General features: G+C 40.7%; 1 protein-coding gene across 1 annotated transcript; it reads left to right on the top strand.

Moving 5' to 3' along the window:
- The first annotated feature begins 3,797 nt into the window (after positions 1–3,797).
- On the top strand, positions 3,798–19,959 carry LOC147033597 (uncharacterized). Its single transcript, XM_085857598.1, has 2 exons — positions 3,798–4,215; positions 16,276–19,959. The coding sequence occupies exons 1-2, from the start codon at positions 3,840–3,842 to the stop codon at positions 17,109–17,111; spliced, it is 1,212 nt and encodes a 403-aa protein (XP_085713724.1). The 5' UTR covers positions 3,798–3,839; the 3' UTR covers positions 17,112–19,959.
- Positions 19,960–20,674: the final 715 nt, after the last annotated feature.

The raw sequence follows: 20,674 nt of genomic DNA, 5'->3' as shown, positions 1-20,674 counted from the left end.
TTAGGTTCAAAAGCAGCTCTTTTGCCCTGCTCCAGGTGGTTTCCCTCTCATTGAAGTCTTCGTTGAAGACATTCCTGCAAGTCTTTGGGCTTTCTCTCTTTCTTTTCCTGCCAGGTGGACTCCATTCAATAGCACTCCAGCAGGTCACCTCTTGGGTTGTTGTAGGACATGACCTGCCAACCTCGGATGCTTCTCCATCACAATAACACTCAGGTCCCATTGTCCACTTTGTGACAACACATCCTCATTGCTAATGTGGTCTCTCCAGGTGATGCACATGACTTTGCGGAGACATTGCTGATGAAAGACGTCTCGCCTCTTTGTCACATTTACTGTCCTCTTCCATGTCTTTCCCCTCACCTCACGCTGCCTTCCCTTGCCCTTCCCTCATCTCACGCTGCCTTCCCTTGCCCAACACTCACCTCACGCTGCCTTCCCTTGCCCTTCCCTCATCTCACGCTGCCCTCCCTTGCCCAACACTCACCTCACGCTGCCTTCCCTTGCCCTCCACTCACCTCACGCTGCTTTCCCTTGCCCTCCAATCATGCTGCCTTCCCTTGCCCTCCCCTCACGCTGCCTTACCTTGCCCTCCCCTCCCCTCACGCTGCCTTACCTTGCCCTCCCCTCCCCTCACGCTGCCTTACCTTGCCCTCCCCTCCCCTCACGCTGCCTGACCTTGCCCTCCTCTCCCATCACGCTGCCTTACCTTGCCCTCCCCTCCCCTCACGCTGCCTTCCCTGCCCTCCACTCCCCTCATGCTGCCTTCCCTTGCCCTCCCCTTACGCTGCCTTTCCTTGCCCTCCCCTCCCCTCACGTTGCCTTCCCTTGCCCTCCTCTCCCCTCACGCTGCATTCCCTTGTCCTCCGCTCACGCTGCCTTCCCTTGCCCTCCCCTCATGCTGCCTTCCCTTGCCTTCCCCTCATGCTGCCTTTCCTTGCCCTCCCCTCACCTCACGCTGCCTTCCCTTGCCCTCCCCTCCCCTCACGCTGCCTTCCCTTGCCCTCCCCTCACCTCACACTGCCTTTCCTTGCCCTCCCCTCACCTCACACTGCCTTTCCTTGCCCTCCACTCACCTCACGCTGCTTTCCCTTGCCCTCCAATCATGCTGCCTTCCCTTGCCCTCCCCTCACGCTGCCTTACCTTGCCCTCCCCTCCCCTCACGCTGCCTTATCTTGCCCTCCCCTCCCCTCACGCTGCCTGACCTTGCCCTCCCCTCCCCTCACGCTGCCTTACCTTGCCCTCCCCTCCCCTCACGCTGCCTTCCCTGCCCTCCACTCCCCTCATGCTGCCTTCCCTTGCACTCCCCTCACGCTGCCTTTCCTTGCCCTCCCCTTATCTCACTTTGCCTTCTCTTGCCCTCCTCTCTCCTCACGCTGCCTTCCCTTGTCCTCCGCTCACGCTGCCTTCCCTTGCCCTCACCTCATGCTGCCTTCCCTTGCCCTCCCCTCATGCTGCCTTTCCTTGCCCTCCCCTCACCTCACGCTGCCTTCCCTTGCCCTCCCCTCCCCTCACGCTGCCTTCCCTTGCCCTCCCCTCACCTCACGCTGCCTTTCCTTGCCCTCCACTCACCTCACGCTGCTTTCCCTTGCCCTCCAATCATGCTGCCTTCCCTTGCCCTCCCCTCATGCTGCCTTACCTTGCCCTCCCCTCACGCTGCCTTCCCTTGCCCTGCACTCCCCTCATGCTGCTTTCCCTTTCCCTCCCCTCATGCTGCCTTTCCTTGCCCTCCCCTCCCCTTGCCTTCCCTTGCCCTCCCCTCACGCTGCCTTACCTTGCCCTTCCCTCATGCTGCCTTTCCTTGCCCTCCCCTCCCCTCACGTTGCCTTCCCTTGCCCTCCTCTCCCCTCACGCTGCCTTCCCTTGCCCTCCCCTCACGCTGCCTTCCCTTGCCCTCCACTCACGCTGCCTTCCCTTGTCCTCCCCTCACGCTGCCTTCACTGCCCTCTTCTCACGCTGCCTTTCCTTGTCCTCCCTTTACACTGATTTTCCTTGCCCTTCCCTCATGCTACCTTCCCTTGCACTCCCCTCATACTGCCTTCCCTTGCCCTCTCTCATGCTGCCTTCCCTTGTCCTCCCCTCATACTGCCCTCCCTTGTCCTCCCCTCACGCTGCCTTCCTTGCCCTCTTCTCACGCTGCCTTTCCTTGTCCTCCCTTTACACTGATTTTCCTTGTCTTTCAGTCATGCTACCTTCCCTTGCCCTCCCCTCATACTGCCTCCCCTGCCCTCCCTCATACTGCCTTCCCTTGTCCTCCCCTCACGCTGCCCTCCCTGTCCTCCCCTCACGCTACCTTCCCTTGCCCTCCCCTCAGGCTACCTCCCCTTGCCCTCCTCTCATACTGCCTTCCCTTGCCCTCCCTCACGCTGCCTTCCCTTGTCCTCCCCCCATGCTGCCCTCCTCTCACGCTGCCTTTCCTTGTCCTCCCTTTACACTGATTTTCCTTGTCCTCCCTCACGCTGCCTTCCCTTGTCCTCCCTCCCCTCACGCTGCCTTCCCTTGTCCTCCTCTCCCCTCACGCTGCCTTCCCTTGTCCTCCCCTCTCCTCATGCTGCCTTCCCTTGTCCTCCCCTCCCCTCATGCTGCCTTCCCTTGTCCTCCCCTCCCCTCACGCTGCCTTCCCTTGTCCTCCCCTCCCCTCACGCTGCCTTCCCTTGTCCTCCCCTCCCCTCACGCTGCCTTCCCTTGTCCTCCCCTCCCCTCACGCTGCCTTCCCTTGTCCTCCCCTCCCCTCACGCTGCCTTCCCTTGCCCTCCCCTCACGCTGCCTTCCCTTGCCCTCCCCTCACCTCACGCTGCCTTCCCTTGCCCTCCCCTCCCCTCACGCTGCCTTCCCTTGCCCTCCCCTCCCCTCACGCTGCCTTCCCTTGCCCTCCCCTCCCCTCACGCTGCCTTCCCTTGCCCTCCCCTCACGCTGCCTTCCCTTGCCCTCCCCTCACGCTGCCTTCCCTTGCCCTCCCCTCCCCTCACGCTGCCTTCCCTTGCCCTCCCCTCCCCTCACGCTGCCTTCCCTTGCCCTCCCCTCCCCTCACGCTGCCTTCCCTTCCCTTGCCCTCCCCTCCCCTCACGCTGCCTTCCCTTGCCCTCCCCTCCCCTCACGCTGCCTTCCCTTGCCCTCCCCTCCCCCCACGCTGCCTTCCCTTGCCCTCCCCTCCCCTCACGCTGCCTTCCCTTCCCTTGCCCTCCCCTCATGCTGCCTTCCCTTCCCCTCCCCTCATGCTGCCTTCCCTTCCCTTGCCCTCTCCTCCCCTCACGCTTCCTTCCCTTGCCCTCTCCTCCCCTCACGCTTCCTTCCCTTGCCCTCCCCTCACGCTGCTTTTACTTGCCTTCCCTCCATGCTGCCTTTCTTTTCTGCACCTCTCCTCACTCCCCCTCCTTCCTCAATTCCCCACCCCACCTGGATCCCCTCCCTCCTCTCTCCCTCTCTCCTTACTTCCTCCTTTAAATTCCCCTCAGCGAAGCGAGGGGTTGTATTTGTTCGTAACGAAATAAATAAGTCAAGAAATAAATAAATAAAAGAAACGGAAGAAACATGACCAGTATGCTTTGTGTGTGAAGATAACAATCATCGTGGCGATGACGTCATACGTCATGACCACACAGGTGATCTGGAATTTTTCTTGGCGGGACCAGGCAGGTTGAGTTTTAACTTTAAACTAAACACCTCCAAAAATTATTGAAAATAAAAAAAAAAAACCGCCACGTTCGGTTATTCCTTTATTATTTAGAAATCAAATTTTAAAATTCTCTTATTCTGTGTATCTTTAACCCCCCCGTTATAGTTAAACGGACCCCAACACGTGCCATTTGTTTGAATCTCGCGGCACGTGTTCTTATCGGACAATGGCCCGGACGAGAGATCGTGGTGGACCCGGTCCCGTCCCGACATGGATGGAGATCCAGGGTTTACCGGAGGAGTCTCTCCGAGCCGCCGTTACCGAGCTCGGGATCGAGATCCTCGGAGCTCTCTGTGCCCGGGCCGAGCCCCCGACCGTGAGGGTTCGACTGTGTTCTTTGTCCGCACGGAGGTTCACGTACACCATGTACGTGGAGCTCTGTCGGTACATGGAGTCGTGCCGTGCGGGGAGAGGATCGGAACGGACCGTCGTGGCCGGACGTGGGAAGACCGCAGAGGGAGGACCTGGTGGGGTCGTGCGGATCAAGGTGAAGGAGGAGGAGGGTTCCCTTGGGCCTCCAGAGGGAAGGGACCCGGAGCACGGTGAGTGGTGTTAACATGGACGGGTCGTGATCTCAAGTTAATTTATTGTCCACGTGGTGCAACCGAGACATAGAAAGTGAAGAGGAGAATGAGACTCAGATCAGTACCTGAGTAAACAGAGAAGAGTTAATAACATAACTAGGTTAGGTAAAAGTGATTGTGAGAAGGAAATGTCAAGAATATCAAACATCTTATGAAGGAGATTTATAAGTGTAAAATGTGTAAAGTACATGTGATGAAGGAGGTTTATATGTGTAAAGTACATGTGATGAAGGAGGTTTATAAGTGTAAAATGTGTAAAGTACATGTTATGAAGGAGGTTTATAAGTGTAAAATGTGTAAAGTACATGTTATGAAGGAGGTTTATAAGTGTAAAATGTGTAAAGTACATGTTATGAAGGAGGTTTACAAGTGTAAAATGTGTAAAGTACATGTTATGAAGGAGGTTTACAAGTGTAATGTGTGTAAAGTACATGTTATGAAGGAGGTTTATAAGTGTGAAATGTGTAAAGTACATGTTATGAAGGAGGTTTATAAGTGTGAAATGTGTAAAGTACATGTTATGAAGGAGGTTTATAAGTGTAAACTGTGTAAAGTACATGTTATGAAGGAGGTTTACAAGTGTAATGTGTGGAAAGTACATGTTATGAAGGAGGTTTATAAGTGTAAAATGTGGAAAGTACATGTTATGAATGACGTTTATAAGTGTAAAATGTGTAAAGTACATGTTATGAAGGAGGTTTATAAGTGTGAAATGTGTAAAGTGCATGTTATGAAGGAGGTTTACAAGTGTAAAATGTGCAAAGTGCATGTTATGAAGGAGGTTTATAAGTGTGAAATGTGTAAAGTACATGTTATGAAGGAGGTTTATAAGTGTGAAATGTGAAAAGTACATGTTATGAATGAGGTTTATAAGTGTAAAATGTGTAAAAGTACATGTTATGAAGGAGGTTTATAAGTATAAAGTACGTGTTATGAAGGAGGTTTATAAGTGTAAAGTTCATGTTATGAAGGAGGTTTATAAGTGTGAAATGTGTAAAGTACATGTTATGAACGAGGTTTATAAGTGTGAAATGTGTAAAGTACATGTTATGAAGGAGGTTTATAAGTGTAAAGTTCATGTTATGAAGGAGGTTTATAAGTGTGAAATGTGTAAACTACATCTTATGAAGGAGGTTTATAAGTGTAAAATGTGTAAACTACATCTTTTATGAAGGAGGTTTATAAGTGTAAAATGTGTAAAGTACATGTTATGAGACGGGTGGACCCATCGATGAATAACACGGGAACATTGGTGATGGTGATGATATTGAGATGGCAGGATGATTGTATAGTTTAGTTCATCATGAACACAAGAACACTGGACAATTACCAAGAGCTGAGGGTATAGGGAGAGAGGTGGGGTCTGGGTGGGGGGGGGGGTGGCGAGGGGTGAGGAAGGGCTTTCAGAGGAGGTAGGGAATCAACTTTAAAAAACCAAAAACTCAGCATGTGGCTGACCCACAGGTGGAGGCAAAAACAAACGAGCATAATCCCAGTGATTGTGTCGCAGAGGAGTAGCAGGCAGATCGAGTCAACGATAAGTTCTCTTTTAAAAAAAAAATTTGTGTGCAGCATGTGGCTGCTTGGCTGCATCATTTTCTGGATACCAGTAAGCTGATACACGGTTTGCCGACTTCGGAAGGATGACAGGCTGAGTCAACCCACCTGCTGTTAATTCAATGGTTTGACAGGGGCTTTAACTCTCAACCCTAAGATCCCACGGCAGCCACTCTAACCGTTAAGCTAACACCAGGCTTAAAAATGACTTGATAAACTCAGAGCATCACATAAGTCTTACAGAGTATGGACATTGAGCATCCCTCAGTTTGTGTGGGTGCAAGGTGTTCTCTAATTTGGATGAGGAAGGTATGCAGGGAGGTGGTGGGGGGGGGGGCTTCACTGAATTATGGAGGAGGGATCTTCTGAACTTAAGTTTAATGGCATTTTCAGATCCGCAAGGCTCCCAGACGTAAAAGCGGTGAACGAAGGAGCCTTTGAAATAATCTATACAACGGCTCACAAATGAACAACCAAGCAGCTTGTAGAGCTGTCATGTTAAAAAACATAATTGCACAACATTTTCAGCAGGCGAAGCAACCACCCGATGCACCGCTTGACACCACGGGGCCCCAACACAGGTGGGTGTGTTATGAACTTTGTCTGTCGATCGATGTATTTTTGGTTGTATTTTGCAAAAGGGCAGTGCAGAGTGAGAGTGCGGGTACTTATGCTGTGTATTGTCATGGCTTGCAAACGAACAAATGAGCGGCTTGAGGCGCACTCGCCAAGTTGGTTAAGCACTCAAGCAAGCACTCCAACGAAATGGTTAATATGGAGATGGCTGGCTTTGCAAGCGATAGCAAGCTGATTGGTAATGGGACAGACATACAAAAACATCGCCGATTTCTTACCATTTTCAGATTTCAACACTTATTTAGTCCACGAGATCTTATCCTCAAAGCCGAATTCACATTTTGATTATATACCTTAATTTGCCAATGAGAGCTCATCATGGAAAATCGTATCATATTAATGCAAGAAATCGCTCCAAGCTCCTGATTTTAAAACTATCGCACTTACAACAGTGATGTACCCAGCGATTTGTTGGTATGACGATCAGACATTTAATGATATGAGTGAGGAAAGTGAAAAAAAAATTGAATACTTAACGGAAAGAAACCATTGCGGCCTGTTCCAAGTCAAGGGATTTTTGAACAAGCCAAAGAAAATGACAGCTGAACAACCCAGCGATGCGACAGTGGGTTAATCAAGATGGCACGCCACCATCTTGGTCAGGCTTTTCTTGGTTTTTGTAATGAGCACCCCCAAAAACATCTTCAAAAGGGGTGTTGAAATTAACCCAAACACCCAATTGTCATTCATACACCACCTTGGAGTTCCCTCGTCTACATGCAAAGTTTTGGGCTGCTCTGTTTCATGGTTTTGGAGTTGTGAAGGAGATACACACACACACACACACACACACACACACACACACACACACACACACACACACACACACACACACACACACACACACACACACACACACACACACACACACACACACACACACACACACACACACTATTATACATTGCGAAAACAATGTTTCTAATTTTATATCTTTATTAATTTATTTGTTTATTTGGAGAGGGGAGGAGGGAGAACACAGTTGTAAGGTGAGAAATGAACAAACACAGACAGATCATTTACCTTCTGGCGAGACCTCACAGACATAGTAATCATTAAATAGGTGCTATTCTATTACCCATCCAGACACCTCAGCTACCGACCATTCCTGCCAATATCCCTGTTCCCATCTATCTCATTCTAAATTCCTATCTAACGATTTTAAATACTTGTCTCATTCCAAATCTAATTCTAAATCCCCTTCTCACTCCAAATCTAGTTCTAAATCCCCTTATTATTCCAAGTCTAATTCGAAATCCCCTTCTCATTCCAAATGTAATTCTAAATCCCCTTCTTATTCCAAATTTAATTCTAAATTCCCTTCTCATTCCAAATCTAATTATAAATCTCCTTCTCACTCCAAATCCAATTCTAAATCCACTTCTCATTCAAAATCTAATTCTCATTACGTATCTCATTCCAAATATAACTCTAAATAAGTATCTCATTCCAAATCTAATTATAAATATGTATCATTCCATATATAATTCTAAATCCCCCTCTTATTCCAAATAGAATTCTAAATAGTTATCTCATTCCAAATGTAATTCTAAATAAGTATCTCATTCCAAATCTAATCATAAATACGTATCTCATTCCATATGTAATTCTAAATCCCGCTCTTATTCCAAATCTAATTCTTTGATTTGAGAAATCTAATTATAAATCTAATTATAAATTATAAATCTAATTATAAATCTCCTTCTCATTCCAAATCCAATTCTAAATCCACTTCTCATTCCAAATCTAATTCTCATTACGTATCTCATTCCAAATCCAATTCTAAATAAGTATCTCATTCCAAATCTAATTATAAATATGTATCTCATTCCATATATAATTCTAAATCCCCCTCTTATTCCAAATATAATTCTAAATACGTATCTCATTCCAAATATAATTCTAAATAAGTATCTCATTCCAAATCGAATTTTAAACACATATCTCATTCCATATATAATTCTAAATCCCCTTCTCATTCCAAGTCTAATTATAAATATGTATCTCATTCCATATATAATTCCAAAATCCCCCTCTTATTCCAAATCTAATTCTAACTAAATATCTCATTCCAAATCTAATTATAAATACGTATCTCATTTATGCAATTCTAAATCCCCCTCTAATTCCAAATCTAATTCTAAATAAGTATCTCATTCCAAATCTAATTCTAAATAAGTATCTCATTCCAAATCTAATTCTAAATAAGTATCTCATTCCAAATCTAATTATAAATACGTATCTCATTCCATATATAATTCTAAATCCCCCTCTTATTCCAAATCTAATTCTAAATCGCGTTCTTATTCCAAATCTAATTCTAAATCCCCTTCTGCTTCCAAATCTAATTCTAAATCCCCTTCTCATTCCAAATCTAATTCTAAATCCCCTTCTCATTCCAAATCTAATTCTAAATACATATCTCATTCCAAATCTAATTCTAAATCCCCTTCTCATTCCAAATTTAATTCGAAATTCCCTTCTCATTCCAAATCCAATTCTAAATCCACTTCTCATTCCAAATCTAATTCTCATGACGTATCTCATTCCAAATCTAACTCTAAATAAGTATCTCATTCCAAATCTAATTATAAATATGTATCATTCCATATATAATTCTAAATCCCCCTCTTATTGCAAATCGAATTCTAAATAGGTATCTCATTCCAAATCTAATTCTAAAGAAGTATCTCATTCCAAATCTAATTCTAAAGAAGTATCTCATTCTAAATCTAATTCTAAATAAGTATCTCATTCCAAATCTAATTCTAAATAAGTATCTCATTCTAAATCTAATTATAAATACGTATCTCATTCCATATATAATTCTAAATCCCGCTCTTATTCCAAATGTAATTCTTTAATTTGAGAAATCTAATTATAAATCTAATTATAAATGTCCTCATTCGAAATCCAATTCGAAATCCACTTCTCATTTGATTTGATTTGAGATTGGAGATTTGAGAACCTCCCACTCACTTCTCTTTGATTTGAGAAACCAAATTATAAATCTAATCATGAATTATAAATGTAATTCTAAATCTCCTTCTCATTCCAAATCCACTTCTCATTCCAAATCTAATTCTAAATCAGTATCTCATTCCAAATCTAATTAGAAATACGTATCTCATTCCATATATAATTCTAAATCCCCCTCTTATTCCAAATCTAATTCTAAATACGTATCTCATTCCAAATCTAATTCTAAATAAGTATCTCATTCCAAATCTAATTATAAATACGTGTCTCATTCCAAATCTAATTATAAATACGTATCTCATTCCATATATACCTCTAAATCCCCCTCTTATTGCAAATCGAATTCTAAATAGGTATCTCATTCCAAATCTAATTCTAAAGAAGTATCTCATTCCAAATCTAATTCTAAAGAAGTATCTCATTCCAAATCTAATTCTAAATAAGTATCTCATTCCAAATCTAATTCTAAATAAGTATCTCATTCCAAATCTAATTATAAATACGTATCTCATTCCATATATAATTCTAAATCCCGCTCTTATTCCAAATCTAATTCTTTGATTTGAGAAATCGAATTATAAATCTAATTATAAATGTCCTCATTCGAAATCCAATTCGAAATCCACATCTCATTTGATTTGATTTGAGATTGGAGATTTGAGATCCTCCCACTCACTTCTCTTTGATTTGAGAAACCAAATTATAAATCTAATCATGAATTATAAATGTAATTCTAAATCTCCTTCTCATTCCAAATCCACTTCTCATTCCAAATCTAATTCTAAATCAGTATCTCATTCCAAATCTAATTAGAAATACGTATCTCATTCCAAATATAATTCTAAATCCCCCTCTTACTCCAAATCTAATTCTAAATAAGTATCTCATTCCAAATCTAATTCTGAATAAGTATCTCATTCCAAATCTAATTCTGAATAAGTATCTCATTCCAAATCTAATTATAAATACGTGTCTCATTCCAAATCTAATTATAAATACGTATCTCATTCCATATATACTTCTAAATCCCCCTCTTATTCCAAATCTAATTCTAAATAAGTATCTCATTCCAAATCTAATTATAAATACGTATCTCATTCCATATATACTTCTAAATCCCCCTCTTATTCCAAATCCAATTCTAAATAAATATCTCATTCCAAATCTAATTCTAAATAAGTATCTCATTCCATATATAATTCTAAATGCCCCTCTTATTCCAAATCTAATTCTAAATGCATATCTCATTCCAAATCGAATTCCTAATGCGTATCTCATCCCAAATCTAATTCTAAATCCCTTTCTCATTCCAAATCTAATTATAAATACGTATCTCATTCCATATACATTTCTAAATCCCCCTCTTATTCCAAATCTAATTCTAAATAAGTATCTCATTCCAAATCTAATTCTAAATAAGTATCTCATTCCAAATCTATTTCTAAATAAGTATCTCATTCCAAATCTAATTATAAATATGCATCATTCCATATATAATTCTAAATCCCCCTCTTATTCCAAATCTAATTCTAAATAAGTATCTAATTCCAAATCTAATTATAAATATGTATCTCATTCCATATATAATTCTAAATCCCCCTATTATTCCAAATCTAATTCTAAATAAGTATCTCATTCCAAATCTAATTATAAATATGTATCTCATTCAATATAGAATTCTAAATCCCCCTCTTATTCCAAATCTAATTCTAACTAAATATCTCATTCCAAATCTAATTATAAATACGTATCTCATTTATGCAATTTTCAATCCCCCTCATTCCAAATCTAATTCTAAATAAGTATCTCATTCCAAATCTAATTCTAAATAAGTATCTCATTCCAAATCTAATTATAAATACGTATCTCATTCCATATATAATTCTAAATCCCCCTCTTATTCCAAATCTAATTCTAAATCGCGTTCTTATTCCAAATCTAATTCTAAATCCCCTTCTCCTTCCAAATCTAATTCTAAATCCCCTTCTCATTCCAAATCTAATTCTAAATACATATCTCATTCCAAATCTAATTCTAAATCCCCTTCTCATTCCAAATTTAATTCTAAATCCCCTTCTCATTCCAAATCTAATTCTAAATACATATCTCATTCCAAATCTAATTCTAAATCCCCTTCTCATTCCAAATTTAATTCGAAATTCCCTTCTCATTCCAAATCCAATTCTAAATCCACTTCTCATTCCAAATCTAATTCTCATGACGTATCTCATTCCAAATCTAACTCTAAATAAGTATCTCATTCCAAATCTAATTATAAATATGTATCATTCCATATATAATTCTAAATCCCCCTCTTATTGCAAATCGAATTCTAAATAGGTATCTCATTCCAAATCTAATTCTAAAGAAGTATCTCATTCCAAATCTAATTCTAAATAAGTATCTCATTCTAAATCTAATTCTAAATAAGTATCTCATTCTAAATCTAATTCTAAATAAGTATCTCATTCCAAATCTAATTCTAAATAAGTATCTCATTCCAAATCTAATTATAAATACGTATCCCATTCCATATATAATTCTAAATCCCGCTCTTATTCCAAATGATTTCTTTGATTTGAGAAATCTAATTATAAATCTAATTATAAATGTCCTCATTCGAAATCCAATTCGAAATCCACTTCTCATTTGATTTGATTTGAGATTGGAGATTTGAGATCCTCCCACTCACTTCTCTTTGATTTGAGAAACCAAATTATAAATCTAATCATGAATTATAAATGTAATTCTAAATCTCCTTCTCATTCCAAATCCACTTCTCATTCCAAATCTAATTCTAAATCAGTATCTCATTCCAAATCTAATTAGAAATACGTATCTCATTCCATATATAATTCTAAATCCCCCTCTTATTCCAAATCTAATTCTAAATACGTATCTTATTCCAAATCTAATTCTAAATAAGTATCTCATTCCAAATCTAATTATAAATACGTGTCTCATTCCAAATCTAATTATAAATACGTATCTCATTCCATATATACCTCTAAATCCCCCTCTTATTGCAAATCAAATTCGAAATAGGTATCTCATTCCAAATCTAATTCTAAAGAAGTATCTCATTCCAAATCTAATTCTAAAGAAGTATCTCATTCCAAATCTCATTCCAAATCTAATTCTAAATAAGTATCTCATTCCAAATCTAATTATGAATACGTATATCATTCCATATATAATTCTAAATCCCGCTCTTATTCCAAATCTAATTCTTTGATTTGAGAAATCTAATTATAAATCTAATTATAAATGTCCTCATTCAAAATCCAATTCGAAATCCACGTCTCATTTGATTTGATTTGAGATTGGAGATTTGAGATCCTCCCACTCACTTCTCTTTGAGTTGAGAAACCAAATTATAAATCTAATCATGAATTATAAATGTAATTCTAAATCTCCTTCTCATTCCAAATCCACTTCTCATTCCAAATCTAATTCTAAATCAGTATCTCATTCCAAATCTAATTAGAAATACGTATCTCATTCCAAATATAATTCTAAATCCCCCTCTTACTCCAAATCTAATTCTAAATAAGTATCTCATTCCAAATCTAATTCTGAATAAGTATCTCATTCCAAATCTAATTCTGAATAAGTATCTCATTCCAAATCTAATTATAAATACGTGTCTCATTCCAAATCTAATTATAAATACGTATCTCATTCCATATATACTTCTAAATCCCCCTTATTCCAAATCCAATTCTAAATAAGTATCTCATTCCAAATCTAATTATAAATACGTGTCTCATTCCAAATCTAATTATAAATACGTATCTCATTCCATATATACTTCTAAATCCCCCTCTTATTCCAAATCCAATTCTAAATAAATATCTCATTCCAAACTAATTCTAAATAAGTATCTCATTCCATATATAATTCTAAATGCCCCTCTTATTCCAAATCTAATTCTAAATGCATATCTCATTCCAAATCAAATTCCTAATGTGTATCTCATCCCAAATCTAATTCTAAATCCCTTTCTCATTCCAAATCTAATTATAAATACGTATCTCATTCCAAATCTAATTCTAAATAAGTATCTCATTCCAAATCTATTTCTAAATAAGTATCTCATTCCAAATCTAATTATAAATATGCATCATTCCATATATAATTATAAATCCCCCTCTTATTCCAAATCTAATTCTAAATAAGTATCTAATTCCAAATCTAATTCTAAATAAGTATCTCATTCCAAATCTAATTATAAATATGTATATCATTCCATATATAATTCTAAATCCCCGTATTATTCCAAATCGAATTCTAAATAAGTATCTCATTCCAAATCTAATTATAAATATGTATCTCATTCAATATAGAATTCTAAATCCCTCTCTTATTCCAAATCTAATTCTAAATAAGTAAGTCATTCCAAATCTAATTATAAATACGTATCTCATTCCATATATAATTCCAAATCCCCCTCTTATTCCAAATCTAATTATAAATATGTATCTCATTCCATATATAATTCTAAATCCCCTTATTATTCCAAATCTAATTCTAAATACGTATCTCATTCCAAATCTAATTCTAAATTCGTATCTCATTCCAAATCATATCTAAATCCCCTTCTCATTCCAAATCTAATTCTAAATTCCCTTCTCATTCCAAATTTAATTCTAAATCCCCTTCTAATTCCAAATCAGATTCTAAATACGTATCTCATTCCAATTTAAACCGATGCTTGCCTGCTGCTAACACTACCTTTCTCAGGAGACTTCAATTCATGAACTACTATTTGAGTGAAAGACCCACTGCCTTACGACTGTCCCAACTCACCTCTTATTTTTTCTGAAGCTCTGGCTCTTGGTCCTGTCACTGTACATGCTCTTGAAAAACGCTTCTCCATTTACTTTGTGTACACCCTTCATTACCTTAAATATCTCCATCACTTCCCCTCATATTGGCCTCCGATGTAATGTAAAAGGTCTTGTCTCTTTCTGTCATTCCTCTTCGGTCGTCTAGCTTGATGCAGAATCTATCTAGTTGCTCAATGTTTAACCCTTATGGTGGCAACTTTGTCGATGTCCTTCCTCAGATTGTGCGACCAAATCTAGATAAAATATTCCAGATGAAGCCTCACTAAATTGCTGTATAGTGTTAAAACTACCTCTTTGGATAGACAATTTATCCGCCTATGAGTACGACCTAAAATACGATAGGCTTTCCATATGGCGACCTTTCACAGTGCTGCCTGCCTAATGGCCATATATTTTGCTACCCCCAGATTCTTCTCTTGTGTGACATGCCCCAAGATGTCCCCTTCCATCATGTAATCTCTATTTTCATCATTCTTACCCATCCCTCGCACCTCACGTTTCTTTGTGTTCAATTACATCTGCCAATATTTTGACAAACAATGCATACTTAGATTTTCCTGAATGTGATCACCCTCCTCTCTGATATCTACCTTACATCCAAGCTTGTGTCACCTTATGATTTGAAAAGCCACCTCTTAACCCCATGGTCCAAATCATTGACGTAAGTTACGAATAACGGTCAGAGTACTGATCCCACTGCTTTCACCCTCCTTGCCAGACATCCACTCACAGCCGCTCTTTGATTCCGATCAATATAATCCAGTTTATCTCCCTGAGTAGTGACTTGACATGCCCTCACCTGACTGAACAGCCTCCTACTATGGTAGCTTATCAAATGCCTTCTGAAAGTCGAGAAATACTACATGCAGTGCACTTCCCTCAGCCATTGTTTCATAGAACTCCAATAAATTTGTGAAACATGACCTCCCTTGAGTAAATTCATCATGACTCCCTTTAATGAGGCAGGTTGGTGGTCTTTCTGTCTTCTACCATCTCCTCTCCATTCTCGTCCCCCCCCCCCCCGCTCTCTCTGCGATTTGTCCCCACCATATTTCCGCAGGGTGCTCAAGGTCCGCCAACAACCCCCTTCTGGTAAAACTACCAAAATCACAAATCACTGCTGACTTTCACTCTTTCATTCCTCTTTTTTGCTGCCTTTGGAATAAACTCCCTCACTCTGTTGAATCCCATTCTTCCCTCCAGGCCTTCAAAACAGCTGTTCACCACCACCTCTTATCGTCCCACATCCAAATCCTTGATCTTTTCAACCACCGTTAATCCACCCCATACCCACCTCCTTCAAATTCCCTGCTTTCCTTCCTGAAAGTCCCTGTAATGTCCATCTGTTATACCCCATGTTCCCCGTGCCATCCCTCTCCCTTCCACAGATCTCCTAATGTCTGTTCCCCACTGTTTTGTCCTTCCCACTCCCACCCCTCCTGTCTCATGGCCCCCTTGCTGTGCGTTATGTGTTGGCTCTCATACGAGCCTCAACAAGGCATACAAAAAAAAAACTGCAATAAATTGTTAAACATGACCCCCCTTTTGTGAATCCATCATGACGACCTTTAATTTGTGCATATTTATCGAAATGGTTCCCCATCTGATCCCTAATTAGTCTCCAGCACCTTCACCATAACTGCTACACACAGCCACATGCTGCACACAAAAGAAGAAGAAGACTTAGAAGAAAGAGTTCCAGTCCAACAAACCGGATTTCTTCCCTCCTCTCCAGTGAGAATGGCTGGAAGACTGTATTCTTACCGATCAGAGATGAGAGCCTCTTTGCAAGATACATATTTGTCACTGTACCTATCATTGTAGAATAGGTTGAACTGCAGAGCAGATTTAGATTTATTGATCATTTTGTCCAAGCTCGTGTGATATACAAATGACCCATTCTCTAACTGCTTATGAGATCAGATTAATGTTGTACCTTCAACCTCTTTCTAATGTACCAAGTGCTGAGATTATTTTTCTTCTTCTGTCTTCTCAGTGATACGTGACAATCAGATCGGGAGGTTCCCCTGCAGCTCATGCTCTCATAGCTTCACCAATGAGGCTGCTTTGAAGACGCACACGAAGAAGCACCGACCAGACTCCAGGGAAAAAGAATACAAGTTCACTGAATATCCTTTTCATGCACATAATCAAAGCCATTTGGTAAGACGTGCTGAAATCCCAACAAAGACATCTTATGCCTGCACTGAGTGTGGCAAAGAATTTGATAATGCATCACACCGCAATATACACATGTTACTTCACAACAGGGATCGACCACACAAATGTTCTCTTTGTGGGAAAGCATTCGTCCAGTCATCACCCTATCGGATCCACATGCGACGTCACATGGGAGAGCGTCCGTACAGTTGTGAACTTTGTCCAAAAACATTCTCCAATCGATCGGATTTAATAAGGCACTTGCGCGTTCATACAGGAGAGAAACCGTACACTTGCAGTGTTTGTGGCAAGGGCTTCAATCAGTCGACATCTCAACAGATACACATGAGAATTCATACAGGAGAGCGCCCCTACATCTGTTCTGAATGTGGAAAGGCATTTGGTCATCCGAGTAGCTTTCGGAAACACGTGAAAATCCACAATCAAGCAGCCGAGGCCCTACTGCCTCTTGGAAAAAACAAAATGGCTGGCTGTAACAAAAATATGCCAAACAATGACAATCAATCACAGAAAGTGACGAAAGAGACACAGCCCCTTTGTCGGCTGAGTCCTAAGTTTGTGCGACCACACCGAGCATCTGGAATGTGTGCTGAAAAGGTTAATAACTGCACCTTCTCCAGTGAGGAAGGGGATCTCTGCTTCACGATCTAGGATAGAGCTCCACACCAAAGCTGAAAAGGTGTCGCCTGCTCAACAACCAACAACTATGAGGTTCCTGCCAAATCGGAGAGGATTAAATGAACAGAGCTGGTTCTTAGAGGAGAAGGAAATCATCCTCCACTGAAAAGTGTATTCTGTGCATGAAGCTTGGGGGACTAACGGTAAAGCAGAAAGATTCAAGACAATTTGGTTCATGAATAATGATCCTTTCCCAAAAAAGGAGGTAGAGATTTTGAGTTCTGGGAGAACTTCCTCCCACCCTCTGAAACCAACAAATGGTGATAACAACCAATGGGAGAAACCTTATAGCAGCAGTGTTTGCGGCAAGGGCTTCAATCAGTTTACATACCAACAGATACACCTGAGAATTCATACGAGAGAGTGCCCCTACATCTGTTCTGAATGTAGAAAGGCATTTAGTTATCCGAATAGCTTTCAGAAATACGTGAAAACCCACTCGGCAGAGTTGACCACACAATTGTGACATTCGTGGTAAGTTGCTTTCGTATTGATCGGTTTTAAGAAGACACATGTGCATTCACACGAGAGAGACGAGGCTCACTGCATTCACACAACAAAGCTCATTGCATTGACATGTGGTTCATTGGAGTGGTTAAGAGGTGGGCTTAACTGGTATGAAGACCGAGTCATAAGACGATCTCTGCCACAAACACCGAACACGTGGGATTAATAATATAATTGTTGAAGGAATTTTTTCAGCGTTCATTCCAAAGTGCCTTTTTGGCACGAGGGATCTGCAGAACACTTGATTGTAAGTTTCCACGTAACGTAATAGCCTCACGCAATAATCATTCAACACGTGCAACTCATGCACCCAAATGTTTTTAGAGGTAACACGAGACAATCTGAGCAAATTCAAAATAGTCTTTCTGAGACACCAACACGTCAATCATCCAAAAAAAAAAAAACCACACACTGATTACATTATTTAATTAAAATGACACTCACAAGAGCACATAGTCTCGCCTTGCGCATGCATTCTGAACAAAAATACCACCGTTAACACAACACACCACTATTATGGCCCACTATTATTATGACTGAAGTACCCTATTATGTCACATACATTGCCATTATCTGTCGCTTTATTGATGATTGATTAATTGTTAGGATATTTAATGACCAGGAGTGCACATGAAATTAAGTCAATGAAGGTGAATATGAAAAAAAAATTCAAACTATATTCTCCATGGCTGGTCAATCATATGTATGAAGTTTCATTTCGATCTGTTGAGCGGTTCTGGAGAAGATTTTTTTATTTATTTTGTGGCGTTTTTATTTTCAATCCTATTTGGCCACCACACCACATGACCGATGACATCATAAATTTAATTCTTCATTCACATGGAGTCATAGATCAGATAAGTGAAGTTTCAGATTCTTTTGGATGAGGATTTTTTTTTCTGATTTCAGCTTTTTTCTGCAACCAATTATGGCTGAAAAACCACTTCACTGATGATGTCATCATTATCATCTTGTATACCGCATGGGGAGTTTATAACATGTGCCAAGTTTCAATCCAAAATGACTGCCATACCATGTGAGCCATGACGTCAGAGTTGTCAATAAAATATTTTCCATGGAGAATCCCTTCTATGTTTAAAGTTTTGCATCGATCAGACAAGCGGTTGCAGAAAAAAAATTGAAGTGAAAATGTGTCGACGTGGGCACGCGCGCGCGCACACACACACACACACACACACACACACACACACACTCACACTCACACTCACACTCACACTCACACTCACACTCACACTCACACTCACACTCACACTCACACTCACACTCACACACACCATCTCTAGGATGTCATTGATCGTCAAACCTTGCTTGCTAAGACAGCTGCAGACCCTCTGAGCTGGAACAGGAGCTGATTTCAGGTATGCATTGCCATTCCTCAGGCTGAGATTCAAGAGTGCTCGTATGATCAATGTGATGACGGTACGATGCAGTGATTGCTGTGGGATGTGTATGTTGAGATCGAGTTCTGTCCACACCGATCTTTAGGTAAAGAAGAGTTTATTACACATGAAACATATGCGCATATGGAGAGTGGCTAGGAATGTACAGTAGTTCGCATAGACCAACTCTGACCAGCTCAGCTTCAGCTCTGCATATATATGGTTTTCTCTACCTTAACCCTGCGTAACTGCGTCAAGCAAGATTCATCTTGTGGTTTACCTGTTTTACTATTCCAAGTTCTTGTGGTTTGGAGAAAGTACAGGCTTCCTCTTTTTCCCAGCCCCCAGCTTGTCTTTCACCCATCTGACATTTAGCTGAACCAGCAACCCTTTTTGCTGATCAGAGACAAAAACCCCAGGGTTACTTGTCCCACATTTCTATTGTGCAACAGTGCAAAGTAAAGAAAACACTGATGACTTTATAGGACATGTACAGTGTCTCCACATGTGCATACCCGGTATTGAGATTACTTCCACGTTGGATCCTGATGTGAAAACATTCGCCACAACGCAGCATTATGTGATTAGCTCACAATGAAATTGAAATGTAATTGCTCAGCATTTATCTCAGTTAGAGGAGGATTGTACATCATCTGTGTTCCATGATGTCACATTCACAAATCGCATGTTTCGTGCTTTTACAGAAGAGAGTGTATTTTAGAGCATTTTTCACTATCTCCTCTATTTTGTGATCAAAACCTTGGACAAGTTTTGTCATACACTTTTTCTCTTTGGTGGTTGTACATATGATTGTGCGATCGCGTGTTCTGACCACGTTCGTTTGTTTTGAATCAGACTTGTTTCTCCCTTTGGTAATATTGTGTCGTGTACATCCACCCCCACTGTGTGTTATAATAAAGGCATGAAGATAAATGTAGTTAATGTTGTTGTTTTTTTCGGATGGCTAAATCACAATGGTTAGGGATCATTGCGTTGATCTTTTGTGATGGTGTATTTGAACAGAATGTTTGTCGTTTGATGGATTGAAGAAACTAGTGGATATGAAAGCATATCAGTACTTTTTAAAGACTGTTTTACCTTGATTTTGATTTATGAAGGAATGTGTAAAAATTTTCTCACGTCTTGCCATGATTTTTGCCAAGGAGAGCCACTGGCATAAAGGAGACGGAGGTAATGGGATAAGGGCGACAGAGGGAAGAGGAAATTGGAGAGACAGAGAGGAGAACCAATAGGGAGTGGGAGATGCAGAAAGCAAGAGGCAGCAAATATATATATATATATATATATATATATATATATATATTTTTTCACCAAGGCAGGATTGAGAATGTAAGAATGTATTGATTTGTGAGATCCCACCATTCCTGAGCCCTTTAAAAGAAAGATATCAATCACGCTACTTTATCGTATTCGCTGATTTCCCACAACTACCCAGATGATACACAGTATGCCTGGTGTTGGCTCAATGGTTTGGGTGGTGGGCTTGGGATCCTCGGGTTCTGAGTTAAAATCCTGCTTGGCCATTGAATTAATATAAGGTGTGGTTGACTCAGCCTGTCATCCTTCTAAGGTCGGCAAAATGAGTATCAGCTTGCTGGGATGATTGAG

This window comes from Eptatretus burgeri, chromosome 2 (assembly GCF_056783735.1).
Source record: "Eptatretus burgeri isolate ZD-2024b chromosome 2, Ebu_testis_v1, whole genome shotgun sequence".
NCBI classification, from domain to species: domain Eukaryota; kingdom Metazoa; phylum Chordata; class Myxini; order Myxiniformes; family Myxinidae; genus Eptatretus; species Eptatretus burgeri.
The sequence above is the reverse complement of the archived record's forward strand: the minus strand, read 5'-3'. Positions and strand labels throughout refer to the sequence as shown.

Bases quoted from the DNA above. Each gene is read 5' to 3' on its own strand.
- LOC147033597 (XM_085857598.1), top strand. From the start codon at position 3,840: ATGGCCCGGACGAGAGATCGTGGTGGACCCGGTCCCGTCCCGACATGG. The intron at 4,216-16,275 runs GTGAGTGGTGTT...CTGTCTTCTCAG, and splicing joins GGGAAGGGACCCGGAGCACG to TGATACGTGACAATCAGATC.